Consider the following 17,485-nt stretch of genomic DNA (forward strand, 5'->3'; position numbering starts at 1 on the left):
GCAAGGAACTTAAACGTTAGCTTTCTTACATGGCACATATTGCACTTTTACTTTCTTCTTCAGCACTTTGTTTTTGCATTATTTAAACCAAATTGAACATGTTTCATTATTTATTTGAGGCTAAATTGATTTTATTGATGTATTATATTAAGTTAAAATAAGTGTTCATTCAGTATTGTTGTAATTGTCATTATTACAAATAAATTTAAAAAAATCGGCCGATTAATCAGTTTCGGCTTTTTTTGGTCCTCAATAATCGGTATCGGTATCAGCGTTGAAAAATCATAATCGGCGACCTATAATTGGGACGAAACATGGAAGTTAAGGGTGAGGGAAACAGGGTTCTCATAAGGTTTCTTAGATGACCCCCATTACCTTCCCTGCGAGTTCAGAGATTAAACCCTGTTGGAAATTATGCTCTTAATATTGATGAATTTAATGAGAGCACAGGGGGTAACTGCTTTATTGGAAGTGTAATGCTGGAGGAGTTTCAGTCACAAACATGTCAACTGTATCCAGTACATGTACACATAGTATACACAGGCTATGCAGGATGGATAGGAGCCCCTCGAGCAGCCCATAAGATGCTGCACATGTGTCTGGCTGGCTGCATCCTGTCCAACACATGAGTGGGCTGGTCATGGCTGGGCACTGCAGGGTATGGTAGTGAGACTGTTGTTTAGATTGTTATGGTAGTAAATCACTCAGCAGTGAGATTCACTCGGAGCGCCACATTGGAACACAAAGACCCAAACAGACAGTGCAGTGTCAGTGAAGAAGTCTGGGTTATTATGTCACAGCAATAGAGGAACCAGAGAGAGGGGCTGAGAGGGGCTGGGAGAACCCCAGGGGTAAACATCCGGGACACGGCGGGGGGCACAGATGTTTTGGAGTGCCCCTCTTTTCCTCAATGTTTGAATGAACCCGCGTCATGTGCATGGTGTTAGCTAGAGGGTATTAAGAGGACGTGAAGACTAAATGTCGTCCCTTAAAGAATAAATAAAGTGAGAAACGGCTATTGAACAATGTGAGGAGCATTTGAAGAGTTGATTTATCCACAATTGTTTTTTTCACTAAAAATGATTGCTTATTGGTACCTTCATGTGTGTGTAAAATATTACTGTTCTCAGATTTAAAAAATATATATAATATTAAAATATGTTATTTAGAAAAGGCTATATATATACATTGTTTAGTTGGAATGTTTGTAAACTGTGTATTTGACTGTGATATAGTGCCTTCTGAAAGAATTCACACCCCTTGTCTTTTTCCACATTTTGTTGTGTTACAAAATGGTATTAAAATTGATTGAATTGTCTTCTTTTTTTGTCAATGATCTACACAAAATACTCTAATGTCAAAGTGGAAGAAAATCCTAACATTTGTACAGAGAAAATATGAAAAATAAAACAAGAATATATCTTCATTAGATAAGTATTAAAGCCACTGAGTCAATACATGTTAGAATCACCTCTGGCAGCGATTACAGGGTGTCAGTCTTTCTGGATAATTCTCTAAGAGCTTTCCACACCTGAATTGTGCAACATTGGCCCATTATTTTCAAAATTCTTCAAGCCCAATCATTGTTGATCATTGCTAAACAACCATAGTCAGGTCTTGCCATAGATTTTCAAGCAGATTTAAGTAACTCAGGATTTAAGCCACTCAGGAACATTCACTGTCTTCTTGGTAAACAATTCTAGTGTAGATTTGGCCTTGTGCTATAAGGTTATCGTCCTGCTGAAATGTGAATTAATCTCCCAGTGTTTGGTGGAAAGCAGACTGAACTACGTTTTGCCTGTGTTTATCTCCATTCCCTTTCTTTTTTTATCCTGAAAAACTACCCAGTCCTTAACGATTACAAGCATACCCATAACATGATGCAGCCACCACTATGCTTGAAAATATGGAAAGTGGTACTCAGTAATGTGTTGTACTGTCACGCCCTGGCCTTAATATTCTTTGTTTTCTTTATTATTTTAGTTAGGTCAGGGGGTGACATGGGGAATGTTTATGTTTTGTTGGTTTTGGGTGTTGTTTATGGTAAAGGGGTTGTGTATAGTATATGGGTTTGTGTGGAGTACATGTTTCTAGTGTTGTCTATGTATGTTTAGTTGTCTAGGAGAGTCTATGGTTACCTGAATGAGTTCCCAATTAGAGACAGCTGATTTCGGTTGTCTCTGATTGGGAGCCTTATTTAGGGTAGCCATAGGCTCTCATTGGTTGTGGGTAATTGTCTATGTAAGAACGTTAGTAGCCTGTATGTTTGTGCACAACGTTTGTAGCTTCACGGTCGTTTTGTTGTTTTGTATAGTTTGTATTAAGTGTTCGTCTTTCATTTAAATAAATTCATTATGACTGCATACCTCGACGCGTATTGGTCCGACCCATGCTTCTCCTCTTCAGACGAAGAGGAGGAGAACGATCGTGACAGAATTACCCACCCTAGGACCAAGCGGCATGGAAGGCGGCAACAGGACCTACCTACACAGGATTTCTGGAGATGGGAGGAAATTCTAGACGGGAGAGGACCCTGGTCACAGCCAGGGGAATATCACTGCCCCAAGGCAGAGATAGAGGCAGCACGGCGACACGGGAGGAAGCCCAAGAGACAGCACAAAATTTTTTTTGGAGGGGGGCACTTGGAGCAGTCGGCGAAGTTGAGGGGTGAGTCTGAGTGTGTCGAGGAGTTATTGGACAGATTGGAGGAGAGTGAACGAAGGGGAGATTATGAGACATTCGAAGAGTTGTTGACGAAATTGGAGGAGAGTGAAGAGAGAGAGCTGTTGGTTTGGCAGAGTATGCAATGCATTCTTCCTGAGGAGCGTATTAGCTGTCCGATGCCACCTGTGTCAGTTCCTCGTACTCAGCCTGAAACTCGTGTTAAAGTTCCGGAAGATTTGATGCCGGCTATACACACCAGGTCTCCAGTACACCTTCACAACCCGGTGTGTCCTGTTCCTACTTTTTGCACTCATCCTGAGATGCATGTCCCCAGCCCTGTACCACTAGTTCCGGCACCAAGCACTAGGTCTAAGGTGCGTCTCCAGAGCCCTTCACGCACTGTTCCTGCTCCCCGCACTAGCTTTGAGGTGCGTGTTTCCAGCCCATTACCACCAGTGCCTACACCACGCATCAAGCTTCCTGGGTGTCTCCAGAGCCCTGTTGTTCCTCCACGTACTAGCCCTGTGGTGCGTGTCTCCAGCACATTACCACCAGTGCCTACACCACGCACCAAGCCCTCTGTGTGTTTCCAGAGTCCTGTACGCACTGTTCCTTCTCCCCGTACTCGCCCTGATGTGCGGGTCCTCAGCCCGGTACCACCAGTACCGGTACCACGCACAAGGCCTATAGTACGCCTTGAGAGTCCAGTGTGCCCTGTTGCTGCTCCCCGCATTAGCCCTGAGATGCGTGTCCCCAGTCCGGTACCACCAGTTCCGGCCCCACGCACTAGGCCTAATGTGCGTCCCCAGGGTCCAGTATGCCCTGTTCCTGCTCCCCGCACTAGCCCTGAGATGCGTGTCCCCAGCCCGGTACCACCAGTTCCGGCACCACGCACTAGGCCTAATGTGCGCTCCCAGGGTCCAGTATGCCCTGTTCCTTCTCCCCGCACTAACCCTGAGATGCGTGTCCCCAGCCCGGTGCCACCAGTCCCGGCACTACGCACCAGGCCTACAGTGCGCCTCAGCCGGCAGGAGTCTGCCGTCTGCACAGCGATGACTGAACTGCCCGTCTCCCCAGCGCCATCTGAGCCATCCGTCTCCCCAGCGCCATCTGAGCCATCCGTCTCCCCAGCGCCATCTGAGCCATCCGTCTCCCCAGCGCCATCTGAGCCATCCGTCTGCCATGAGCCTGCAAAGCCGCCCGTCTGCCATGAGCCTGCAAAGCCGCCCGTCTGCCATGAGCCTACTGAGCCGTCCGCCAGACAGGAGCCGCTAGAGCCGCCAGCCAGACAGGAGCCGCTAGAGCCGTCCGTCAGACAGGATCTGCCAGAGCCGCCAACCAGACAGGATCTGCCAGAGCCGCCAACCAGACAGGAGCAGCCAGATCAGTCAGCTAGCCATGAGCAGCCAGATCCGTCAGCCAGCCATGGGCCATCCCTCAGTCCGGAGCTGCAGTCCCTCAGTCCGGAGCTGCAGTCCCTCAGTCCGGAGCTGCCATTCTTCAGTCCGGAGCTGCCACTTATCCTGGTGCTGCCCCTTATCCTGGTGCTGCCCCTTACCCTGGTGCTGCCCCTTACCCTGGTGCTGCCCCTGACCCTGGTACTGCCCCTGACCCTGGTACTGCCCCTTACCCTGGTACTGCCTCTTACCCTGGTACTGGCCCTTAGTCCGGAGCTGTCCCTTAATGCAATGGGATTAATGTGGAGAGGGGTCATTTTGAAGAAGCTAAGGAGGTGGTTAGGGACTGTGGTGAAGTGGGGACCACGACCAGAGCCGGAGCCGCCACCGTGGAGGGAAGCCCACCCAGACCCTCCCCTAGACTGTGTATGGTGCGCCCGGAGTTCGCGCCTCAAGGGGGGGGTTATGTCACGCCCTGGCCTTAATATTCTTTGTTTTCTTTATTATTTTAGTTAGGTCAGGGGGTGACATGGGGAATGTTTATGTTTTGTTGGTTTTGGGTGTTGTTTATGGTAAAGGGGTTGTGTATAGTATATGGGTTTGTGTGGAGTACATGTTTCTAGTGTTGTCTATGTATGTTTAGTTGTCTAGGAGAGTCTATGGTTACCTGAATGAGTTCCCAATTAGAGACAGCTGATTTCGGTTGTCTCTGATTGGGAGCCTTATTTAGGGTAGCCATAGGCTCTCATTGGTTGTGGGTAATTGTCTATGTAAGAACGTTAGTAGCCTGTATGTTTGTGCACAACGTTTGTAGCTTCACGGTCGTTTTGTTGTTTTGTATAGTTTGTATTAAGTGTTCGTCTTTCATTTAAATAAATTCATTATGACTGCATACCTCGACGCGTATTGGTCCGACCCATGCTTCTCCTCTTCAGACGAAGAGGAGGAGAACGATCGTGACATGTACTGGATTTGCTCCAAACATAACAGTTTGTATTCAGGACAAAAAGTTGCTTTGAGGGCCTCCCGGGTGGCGCAGTGGTCTAGGGCACTGCATCGCAGTGCTAGCTGCGCCACCAGAGTCTCTGGGTTCGCTCAATTGGCTTAGCGTCGTCCGGGTTAGGGAGGGTTTGGCCGGTAGGGATATCCTTGTCTCATCGTGCTCCAGCGACTCCTGTGGCGGGCCGGGCGCAGTGCGCGCTAACCAAGAGGGCCAGGTGCACGGTGTTTCCTCCGGGTTGGAGGCGCGCTGTGTTATGAAGCAGTGCGGCTTGGTTGGGTTGTGCTTCGGAGGACACGTGGCTTTCGACCTTTGTCTCTCCCGAGCCCGTACGGGAGTTGTAGCGATGAGACACGATAGTAATTACTAGCGATTGGATACCACGGAAATTGGGGAGAAAAGGGGATCAAAAATTTAAAAAATAAAATTAAATAAAAATTGCTTTGCCACATTTTTTGCAGTATTACTTTAGTAAACACACCAACCTCTTTCATAAGTTATTTAAACAATAAAAGCTACTTTACCAACATTTCTGAAAATGGATATATAGCATTTTGGAATGAAACTCTTCATTTGTTTTCATAGACAGCGGGAGGTCATAATCAAGGACTAAGAACTGTATTTTGATTCGTTTCTTGTTTTCCATTGTGTGGTGCATTACATTGCGAGTCATGAAAACATAAAGACGCCAGAAAGATGTTCGATGTGGTGTGTTCAAAGATATCTGCTTCAGTAAACCTCAAAATCTTTCTCTTCAACCCCAATGTCAAGTGTCAGTTCTTTTTCAAACCTCAGAACAACACAAAAAATGTTGTTGCCCTTTCCCACAAATGTGTGTGGTGTGCAGCTTCACTGTCAAATTAACTTGACCTCGAGGCTGAAACAGGCTGCTTGTCCTTCCTCTCTTATAGCCCCCCCCCCCCCCCCCCCCCATACCCACCACCACCACCCACAACAAATGTGCAGCCAACTGACTCGCCTACAACCTGCTATCTCTGCCAAAACTGCTACAAGGAAGAGAGTGGGAATATTGGGCAGCTGACCATATTCATTGTTATTTTCACAGTGCACTTATACAACAGGAGACTGAAAAGTTAAAATAATATAATTACATTGCTGGTGAATAAATGGATGAATAAAAAAAAATATCTCATTCGTTTAATTGAAATCTCTAGGACAGTGTCAGTGGTACTATTACGCAAACTGTAACTGAATCTGTAGTGTATATTTGCAGAATATAGTTTCCTGTGACCACCAGGCTACATCAATGACCCAAAATAAGAATGTCATTGATTATTCAGGTTTTGCACTTTGGCACACTCACCTTCTCAGAGTTGATGCTCAGCTTTTTCTCAACATGGCTATGGAGCTCTACGTGGCCATGGAGCTCTCCGTTATTTTCCGGGATGGGTGTGGATTCTCTCCGTGTCCCGCATGGTGTCCCGTTCTCCTTAACGTCTTCGCTTTCTGACTCGTCGTCGCTGGGTAAAGGAATGCGCTCCGTGACATATTCTTTGAGACACTTCATCTTGTGTTTTTTCAACAGTTGCTCAGTGTCCTGGTCGATAACAATGAGCTCGAGCTGGCCCACCGTGGTTCGTATCCGTGACACAACCTGTTGATGGCTCTCGCTCTCCACGTTCTCCCCGTTCACGAACACTAGTCGGTCCCCCGCGCGAATCCCAGAAGTTTCAGATGGACTGTCGGGCTCCACAAGCCGTATGAACTGCCCGGTCTTACCCTTCTCACCGTGGAGATGGAACCCATAACCATTGTCCCCTTTCTCCAGCAGGCAGAGTCTTGGCCGATTATCTTCGCTTTTGCTGGGCATAGTTTCTGCTATTGATTTCACCAATTCAACCCGTTGCTTGTGAGAATGATCGTTCACTAGCTGGAAGTTGACAAGTAAACTCAGTTTGGGATGCTGAGCACGAGTGGTACCCGTCAACGGGAATCTCTACCGTTCTCAAGGAAGAGCGTCTGGCATCCAATCGGTCTGTTTATAAGGCGCCGTCCGTGGTGACTGGATGTCACCCGCAGTCGCAACTCACTTTCAAAGCAATTCCTAAACTTTGTGCATACAGGGGATGTATGCCAACCCGAGATGTGTCGCCAAAACCTGAAGAGCTACTAACTATATGTATGAGTTGACTTTTCTCCAAAACTCTATTCTCTAATCTGACAGTGAATTAAACTCAGTAGACTACTTTATAAAGGTCAGTGACGTAGGTGGAGAAGACAGATAGTAACACCAATCACTACTCAAATACCCCAGGAGGAGGGAGGCGCATAAATTAATGAGGCATGCATGCTATTGGCCGGAATGATCGACAAGTGTATGCGCAAAAATGATTGCTGCTGCTGCCATGTTGTGACAAATGCATGTGGTCCTTCTGTAAACATATGGTACTGTATCACAGGAGGTTGGTGGTACGGTATCAACAACATCAAACAAATGGTACTGTATCACAGGAGGTTGGTGGTACGTATCAACAACATCAACATATGGTACTGTATCACAGGAGGTTGGTGGTACGGTATCAACAACATCAAACATATGGTACTGTATCACAGGAGGTTGGTGGTACGGTATCAACAACATCAACATATGGTACTGTATCACAGGAGGTTGGTGGTACGGTATCAACAACATCAAACATATGGTACTGTATCACAGGAGGTTGGTGGTAGGTATCAACAACATCAAACATATGGTACTGTATCACAGGAGGTTGGTGGTACGGTATCAACAACATCAAACATATGGTACTGTATCACAGGAGGTTGGTGGTACGGTATCAACAACATCAAACAAATGGTACTGTATCACAGGAGGTTGGTGGTACGTATCAACAACATCAACATATGGTACTGTATCACAGGAGGTTGGTGGTACGGTATCAACAACATCAAACATATGGTACTGTATCACAGGAGGTTGGTGGTACGGTATCAACAACATCAACATATGGTACTGTATCACAGGAGGTTGGTGGTACGGTATCAACAACATCAAACATATGGTACTGTATCACAGGAGGTTGGTGGTAGGTATCAACAACATCAAACATATGGTACTGTATCACAGGAGGTTGGTGGTACGGTATCAACAACATCAAACATATGGTACTGTATCACAGGAGGTTGGTGGTACGGTATCAACAACATCAAACATATGGTACTGTATCACAGGAGGTTGGTGGTAGGTATCAACAACATCAAACATATGGTACTGTATCACAGGAGGTTGGTGGTACGGTATCAACAACATCAACATATGGTACTGTATCACAGGAGGTTGGTGGTACGTATCAACAACATCAACATATGGTACTGTATCACAGGAGGTTGGTGGTACGTATCAACAACATCAACATATGGTACTGTATCACAGGAGGTTGGTGGTACGTATCAACAACATCAACATATGGTACTGTATCACAGGAGGTTGGTGGTACGGTATCAACAACATCAAACATATGGTACTGTATCACAGGAGGTTGGTGGTACGGTATCAACAACATCAAACATATGGTACTGTATCACAGGAGGTTGGTGGTACGGTATCAACAACATCAAACATATGGTACTGTATCACAGGAGGTTGGTGGTACGGTATCAACAACATCAACATATGGTACTGTATCACAGGAGGTTGGTGGTACGGTATCAACAACATCAACATATGGTACTGTATCACAGGAGGTTGGTGGTACGTATCAACAACATCAACATATGGTACTGTATCACAGGAGGTTGGTGGTACGGTATCAACAACATCAACATATGGTACTGTATCACAGGAGGTTGGTGGTACGTATCAACAACATCAAACATATGGTACTGTATCACAGGAGGTTGGTGGTAGGTATCAACAACATCAACATATGGTACTGTATCACAGGAGGTTGGTGGTACGGTATCAACAACATCAAACATATGGTACTGTATCACAGGAGGTTGGTGGTACGTATCAACAACATCAACATATGGTACTGTATCACAGGAGGTTGGTGGTACGGTATCAACAACATCAACATATGGTACTGTATCACAGGAGGTTGGTGGTACGTATCAACAACATCAACATATGGTACTGTATCACAGGAGGTTGGTGGTACGTATCAACAACATCAAACATATGGTACTGTATCACAGGAGGTTGGTGGTACGTATCAACAACATCAAACATATGGTACTGTATCACAGGAGGTTGGTGGTACGGTATCAACAACATCAACATATGGTACTGTATCACAGGAGGTTGGTGGTACGGTATCAACAACATCAAACATATGGTACTGTATCACAGGAGGTTGGTGGTACGGTATCAACAACATCAACATATGGTACTGTATCACAGGAGGTTGGTGGTACGGTATCAACAACATCAAACATATGGTACTGTATCACAGGAGGTTGGTGGTACGGTATCAACAACATCAAACATATGGTACTGTATCACAGGAGGTTGGTGGTAGGTATCAACAACATCAAACATATGGTACTGTATCACAGGAGGTTGGTGGTACGGTATCAACAACATCAACATATGGTACTGTATCACAGGAGGTTGGTGGTACGTATCAACAACATCAAACATATGGTACTGTATCACAGGTGGTTGGTGGTACGGTATCAACAACATCAAACATATGGTACTGTATCACAGGAGGTTGGTGGTACGTATCAACAACATCAACATATGGTACTGTATCACAGGAGGTTGGTGGTACGGTATCAACAACATCAACATATGGTACTGTATCACAGGAGGTTGGTGGTACGGTATCAACAACATCAAACATATGGTACTGTATCACAGGAGGTTGGTGGTACGGTATCAACAACATCAACATATGGTACTGTATCACAGGAGGTTGGTGGTACGGTATCAACAACATCAAACATATGGTACTGTATCACAGGAGGTTGGTGGTACGGTATCAACAACATCAACATATGGTACTGTATCACAGGAGGTTGGTGGTACGGTATCAACAACATCAACATATGGTACTGTATCACAGGAGGTTGGTGGTACGGTATCAACAACATCAACATATGGTACTGTATCACAGGAGGTTGGTGGTACGGTATCAACAACATCAAACATATGGTACTGTATCACAGGAGGTTGGTGGTACGGTATCAACAACATCAAACATATGGTACTGTATCACAGGAGGTTGGTGGTACGTATCAACAACATCAAACATATGGTACTGTATCACAGGAGGTTGGTGGTAGGTATCAACAACATCAAACATATGGTACTGTATCACAGGAGGTTGGTGGTACGGTATCAACAACATCAAACATATGGTACTGTATCACAGGAGGTTGGTGGTACGTATCAACAACATCAACATATGGTACTGTATCACAGGAGGTTGGTGGTACGGTATCAACAACATCAACATATGGTACTGTATCACAGGAGGTTGGTGGTACGTATCACCAACATCAAACATATGGTACTGTATCACAGGTGGTTGGTGGTACGGTATCAACAACATCAAACATATGGTACTGTATCACAGGAGGTTGGTGGTACGTATCAACAACATCAACATATGGTACTGTATCACAGGAGGTTGGTGGTACGGTATCAACAACATCAACATATGGTACTGTATCACAGGAGGTTGGTGGTATGGTATCAACAACATCAAACATATGGTACTGTATCACAGGAGGTTGGTGGTAGGTATCAACAACATCAAACATATGGTACTGTATCACAGGAGGTTGGTGGTACGGTATCAACAACATCAAACATAAGGTACTGTATCACAGGAGGTTGGTGGTACGTATCAACAACATCAACATATGGTACTGTATCACAGGAGGTTGGTGGTACGTATCAACAACATCAACATATGGTACTGTATCACAGGAGGTTGGTGGTACGTATCAACAACATCAACATATGGTACTGTATCACAGGAGGTTGGTGGTACGGTATCAACAACATCAAACATATGGTACTGTATCACAGGAGGTTGGTGGTACGTATCAACAACATCAACATATGGTACTGTATCACAGGAGGTTGGTGGTACGTATCAACAACATCAAACATATGGTACTGTATCACAGGAGGTTGGTGGTACGGTATCAACAACATCAAACATATGGTACTGTATCACAGGAGGTTGGTGGTACGGTATCAACAACATCAACATATGGTACTGTATCACAGGAGGTTGGTGGTACGTATCAACAACATCAACATATGGTACTGTATCACAGGAGGTTGGTGGTACGTATCAACAACATCAACATATGGTACTGTATCACAGGAGGTTGGTGCTACGGTATCAACAACATCAAACATATGGTACTGTATCACAGGAGGTTGGTGGTACGGTATCAACAACATCAAACATATGGTACTGTATCACAGGAGGTTGGTGGTACGTATCAACAACATCAACATATGGTACTGTATCACAGGAGGTTGGTGGTACGTATCAACAACATCAACATATGGTACTGTATCACAGGAGGTTGGTGCTACGGTATCAACAACATCAAACATATGGTACTGTATCACAGGAGGTTGGTGGTACGTATCAACAACATCAAACATATGGTACTGTATCACAGGAGGTTGGTGGTACGTATCAACAACATCAACATATGGTACTGTATCACAGGAGGTTGGTGGTACGGTATCAACAACATCAACATATGGTACTGTATCACAGGAGGTTGGTGGTACGGTATCAACAACATCAAACATATGGTACTGTATCACAGGAGGTTGGTGGTACGGTATCAACAACATCAAACATATGGTACTGTATCACAGGAGGTTGGTGGTACGTATCAACAACATCAAACATATGATACTGTATCACAGGAGGTTGGTGGTACGGTATCAACAACATCAAACATATGGTACTGTATCACAGGAGGTTGGTGGTACGGTATCAACAACATCAAACATATGGTACTGTATCACAGGAGGTTGGTGGTACGGTATCAACAACATCAAACATATGGTACTGTATCACAGGAGGTTGGTGGTACGTATCAACAACATCAAACATATGATACTGTATCACAGGAGGTTGGTGGTACGGTATCAACAACATCAAACATATGGTACTGTATCACAGGAGGTTGGTGGTACGTATCAACAACATCAACATATGGTACTGTATCACAGGAGGTTGGTGGTACGTATCAACAACATCAACATATGGTACTGTATCACAGGAGGTTGGTGGTAGGTATCAACATCAAACATATGGTTTCCAGGTGTTGAAATATGATGTTGAAATATGTTTTATACTTATAGATTACAAATATTATGCTCAGGAGAAGACATCTGCATTTGCCACATGTGCTCCTTCTCTCTCCCTCCCCCTCGCTCTATGTCTGTCTGTCTTTGTGAAAACACACACTCACTGACAGACAGAAACTCTTCTGAATAGGCCTACCTCACCACCCTGCAATTCTGAAGAAATGCAAACCTTTATGTGGAAGGAAGGGGCCTAGACCCTCCTTGAGAAATGCTCTATTACATCATCACTAAAACGGCAAGGACCTCACTGACCCAAAACCACAGCAGAGTTGTTACTTCTCTATACTGGGACATTTGCCAGGTACACTTATCAATGCATGGTAATGTCCTTAATATATTGATGACTCACTATAATTTATTGATGACTCTCTCATAAGCCTATAATCTCAAACTATGTATACAGAAAGGCTGACACAGGTGCTATGTGATGTTTCTGAGGAATTAATTAATCTTGTTTGTGTTTGATTGAATCGTTGGTACAGCTGTACAACTGTGTGGAGGAGGAAGAGTTCCTAGGAGGTTTATGGTCTATGAGATTGATAGACTGGATGGGGAGGGGAGAGCTAGATTCCAGGTACAATGCTGAGCCAGGTACAATGAGTAATGGGTGTTCTGCCTGGCACCACCATCTCCACTACAGACGCCACCATCCAGGTTGATATAGCCCTGCAACTCAGCTCAAACTGAACTTCTTTCGTTCAGTACCGGTAAATAACCCTTTTCAAATTACAAGGCTGTGAGGATTCCCATAATCTCACATTCATCTCTATATGTGGTGGTTTGAAATAAACATGTTCTGTCTGTCTCAATAATTGGATGTATTACTGGCTTATTTTTTATATATTTTTAATGACTCAGTAGGATGTATTTCACAACACAATCCAGTCACTTTGTTACTTTGTGTATGTTTGGAGCTATTTGTGTGAAACAAATAATGAGTGGTGATATTAAGGAGTGACTGCCTTTAAAAATCAACGAATCCCTTTGAAAACGGCCTATGTGGCATCGATATGAGTCAGAAACAGTGTGTCAAAATTGACTACAAAGTGTAAATAGGATCATTTGTCATAAAGTCAGTCTTGTCTAAAACTGACTGTGGAACATCCGTGCGTCACAACTGGTAATGAAGGTTGGGTTTTGATTTGACGAGTTTCATTTGCCTACTAACATGGGGTGAACAGCTGCAGTGAATGCTCTCTATCCAATAGCATAGACAGTGAGACAGACCTGCCCAGCAGCTCCGACTTTGTTTACATAAGACAACGTTTGTTGCATTTCTTTACTTGAGAAATAATGTACCACACACTTCAGTTAGATGTAAAATCACGCAACTAAAACATCCTAGGCAAAAACGTCCAAATTAATTACAGATTTCTTGAGTAATATTAGATTCATTATGGGGATTTTGAGGAAGTGAAATAGGCTTCTCATGGCTGACAAACATCATTAACCAAACGCGGAATCGGTCAGGAAACACCTCAAGACTGAAATCTACACCTGCCAATCAGCGTGTTCAGTGGCTCTTTAAAAAGTAAAACTGAGCCAGCAGTGGTAAATAGCGTAACGCCCTATTATTATTTGAAAAGCAATGCTGTCACCTGGTGGGAGGCAACTTCAGTACATCACATCCCATCTACCTACAGCAGGGATCGTCAACTAGATTCAGCCGCTGGCCGATTCTTTCTGGAGCGGTTGGTTGGGGTCTGGCACAGGATTACACATAATTTGTAGACTGCAAAAAGCCCAAACATACACATGTTTGACTAAAACATAGTACTTTCAAACCTTACTTTCATTTGTATACGATCATGTGTCTCTATTATGCGTGGGAATACTTAGGTACATATTTCTTAAATTAAAATCACTTGAAGCTCGTTCCTGGTATTTTTAGTCTTTTATGTCCAACAATGAAAATTCCACCCCAAAATATATATATATACAGTACCAGTCAAAGTTTGTGAAATGCTTACTTACAAGCCCTTAACCAACAACGCAGTTTTAAGAAAACTAGTGTTAAGTAAAAAATAGATGAGTAAAAAATTTAAGTAAAAAAATGATTAAAGAGCAGCAGTAAAATAACAGTAGCGAGGCTATATACAGGGGGTACCCGTACAGAGTCAATGTGCGGGGGCATAGGTTAGTCAAGGTAATTGAGGAAATATGTACATGTAGGTAGAGTTAAAGTGACTATGCATGAATAATAAACAGAGAGTAGCAGCGGAGTAAAATAGGGGGGGGCATTTGATTAGCTGTTCAGGAATCTTATTGTTTGGGGATAGAAACTGTTAAGATAGTTTGTTGGTGATGTGAACGCCAAGGAACTTGAATCTCTCAACCTGCTCCACTACAGCCCCGTCGATGAGAATGGGAGCGTGCTTGGTCCTCCTTTTCCTTTAGTCCACAATCATCTCATTTGTCTTGATCACGTTGAGGGAGAGGTTGTTGTCCTGGCACCACACGTCCAGGTCTCTGACCTCCTCCCTATAGGCTCTCATCATTGTCAGTGATCAGGCCTACCACTGTTGTGTCGTCTACAAACTTAATGATGGTGTTGGAGTCGTGCCTGGCCATGCAGTCAAGGATGAACAGGGAGTACAGGAGGGGACTGAGCATGCACCCCTGAGGGGCCCCTGTGTTGAGGATCAGAGTGGTAGATGTGTTGTTACCTACCCTTACCACCTTGGGGGCGGCCCGTCAGGAAGTCCAGGATCCAGTTGCAGGGGGAGGTGTTTAGTCCCAGAGTCCTTAGCTTATTGATGAGCTTTGAGGGCACTATGGTGTTGAATGCTGAGCTGTAGTCAATGAATAGCATTCTCACATAGGTGTTCATTTTGTCCAGGTGGAAAAGGGCAGTGTGGAGTGTAATTGTCACGCTCATCATGGGAAGAAGTGGACCAAAGCGCAGCGTGATACGTGTTCATTCTATTTATTTATTTAATGAACACCAACAACAACAAAACAAAATACGAACATGACGTTCTGCAGGGCTAAATAGCAACCAATGCAAAAATAATATCCCACAAATGAAAGAAGGAAAAGGACTGCCTAAGTATGATTCCCAATCAGAGACAACAATAGACAGGTGCCTCTGATTGGGAACCACACTGGGCCAAAAACAAAGAAATAGAAAACATAGAAATAAAGAAACTAGAATGCCCACCCCACATCACACCCTGACCTAACCAAATAGAGAAATAAAACGGCTCTCTAAGGTCAGGGTGTGACAGCAATAGAGATTGCATCATCTGTGGACCGTTTCGGGCGGTATGCAAATTGAAGTGGGTCTAGGGTTTCTGGGATAATGGTGTTGATGTGAGCCATGACCAGCCTTTCAAAGCACTTCATGGCTACAGACGTGAGTGCAACGGGTCGGTAGTCATTTAGGCAGGTTACCTTAGTGTTCTTGGGCACAGGCACTATGGTGGTCTGCTTGAAACATGCTTGGAGCACACGTTCTGGTAATCCTTCTGGCCCTGCGGTCTTGGGAATGTTGAAAGGTTTAAAGGTCTTACTCACATTAGCAACGGAGAGCGTGATCACACAGTTGTCCGGAACAGTTGACGCTCTCATGCATGCTTCAGTGTTGCTAGCCTCAAAGCAGCATAGAAATAATTTAGCACATCTGGTAGGCTCGTGTCACTGTGCTTCCTTTTGTAGTCTGTAATAATTTTCAAACCCTGCCACATCCGACGAGCATCGGAGGCGGTGTAGTATGATTCAATCTTAGTCCTGTATTGACGCTTTGCCTGTTTGATGGTTCATCGAAGGGCATAGCAGGGTTTCTTATAAGCGTCTGGGTTAGAGTCCAACTCCTTGAAAGTGGCAGCTCTACCCTTTAATTCAGTGAGGATGTTGCCTGTAATCAATTACTTCTGGTTGGGGCATGTACGTACGGTCATTGTGGGGACGACGTCATCGATGCACTTATTGATGAAGCCAGTGAGTGATGTGGTGTACTCCTCAATGCCAACGGAAGAATCTCAACCACCTTCATGAGGTAGTCTCCTGGAATGCATTTCAATTAACAGGTGTGCCTTGTTAAAAGTAAATTTGTTGAATTTCTTTCCTTTTTAATGCGTTTGAGCCAATCAGTTGTGTTGTGACAAGGTAGGAGTGGTATACAGAAGATAGCCCTATTTGGTAAAAGACCAATGTTTTATTATGGCAAGAACAGTTCAAATAAGCATGGAGAAATGACAGTGCATCATTATTTTAAGACATAAAGGTAAGTCACTGCGGAAAAGTTCAAGAATTTTGAAAGTTTCTTCAAGTGCAGTCGCTAAACCCATCAAGCGCTGTAAGGAAACTGGCTCTCATGAAGACCGCCACAGGAAAGGAAGACTCAGAGTTACCTCTGCTGCAGAGTATAAGTTCATTAGAGTTACCAGCCTCAGAAATTGCAGCCCAAATAAATGCTTCACAGAGTTCAAGTAACAGACACATCTCAACATAAACTGTTCAGAGGAGACTGCGTGAATAAGGCCTTCATGGTCGAATTGCTGCAAAGAAACCACTACTAAAGGACACCAATAATAAGAAGAGACTTGCTTGGGCCAAGAAACACGAGCAATGGACATTAGACTGGTGGAAATCTGTCCTTTGGTCTGATAAGTCCAAATTTGAGATTTTTGTTTCCAACCGCTGTATCTTTGTGAGACGCAGATCAGGTGAACAGATGATCTCCGCATGTGTGGTTCCCACCGTGAAGCATAGAGGTGTGATGGTGTGGGGGTGCTTTGCTGGTGACACTGTCAGTGATTTACTTTGAATTCAAGGCACACTTAACCAACATGGCTACCACAGCGTTCTGCAGCGATACGCCATCCCATTTGGTTTGCGCTTAGTGGGACTATCATTGATTTTTCAACAGGACAATGACCCAACACACCTCCAAGCTGTGTAAGGGCTACTTGACCAGGAAGCAGAATGATGAAGTGCTGCATCAGATGACCTGGCCTCCACAATCTCCCAACCTGTCACGATCGTCAAAGGTAGAGAGTGAGGACCAAGGCGCAGCGCGTGAAAAGAACATCTTCTTTTATTAAGAAGAGAACAAACACAAAACAAAACCACTTTAACAAACTAACAAAATAACAAAACTGACGAACG

The 17,485-nt window shown here is 44.4% G+C and overlaps 1 protein-coding gene across 1 annotated transcript in view; it reads right to left on the reverse strand.

Moving 5' to 3' along the window:
- LOC129833265 (Na(+)/H(+) exchange regulatory cofactor NHE-RF1-like) overlaps positions 1–7,276 on the reverse strand; it is a 46,949-nt gene extending 39,673 nt beyond the window's left edge. Inside the window, exon 1 of the mRNA XM_055897721.1 lies at positions 6,386–7,276. Coding sequence (XP_055753696.1) covers positions 6,386–6,892 — 507 coding nt within the window. The 5' untranslated portion in view covers positions 6,893–7,276. The remainder of the gene's footprint in view (positions 1–6,385) is intronic.
- Positions 7,277–17,485: the final 10,209 nt, after the last annotated feature.

This window comes from Salvelinus fontinalis, chromosome 34 (assembly GCF_029448725.1).
Source record: "Salvelinus fontinalis isolate EN_2023a chromosome 34, ASM2944872v1, whole genome shotgun sequence".
In the NCBI taxonomy this organism is placed as follows: Eukaryota; Metazoa; Chordata; class Actinopteri; order Salmoniformes; family Salmonidae; genus Salvelinus; species Salvelinus fontinalis.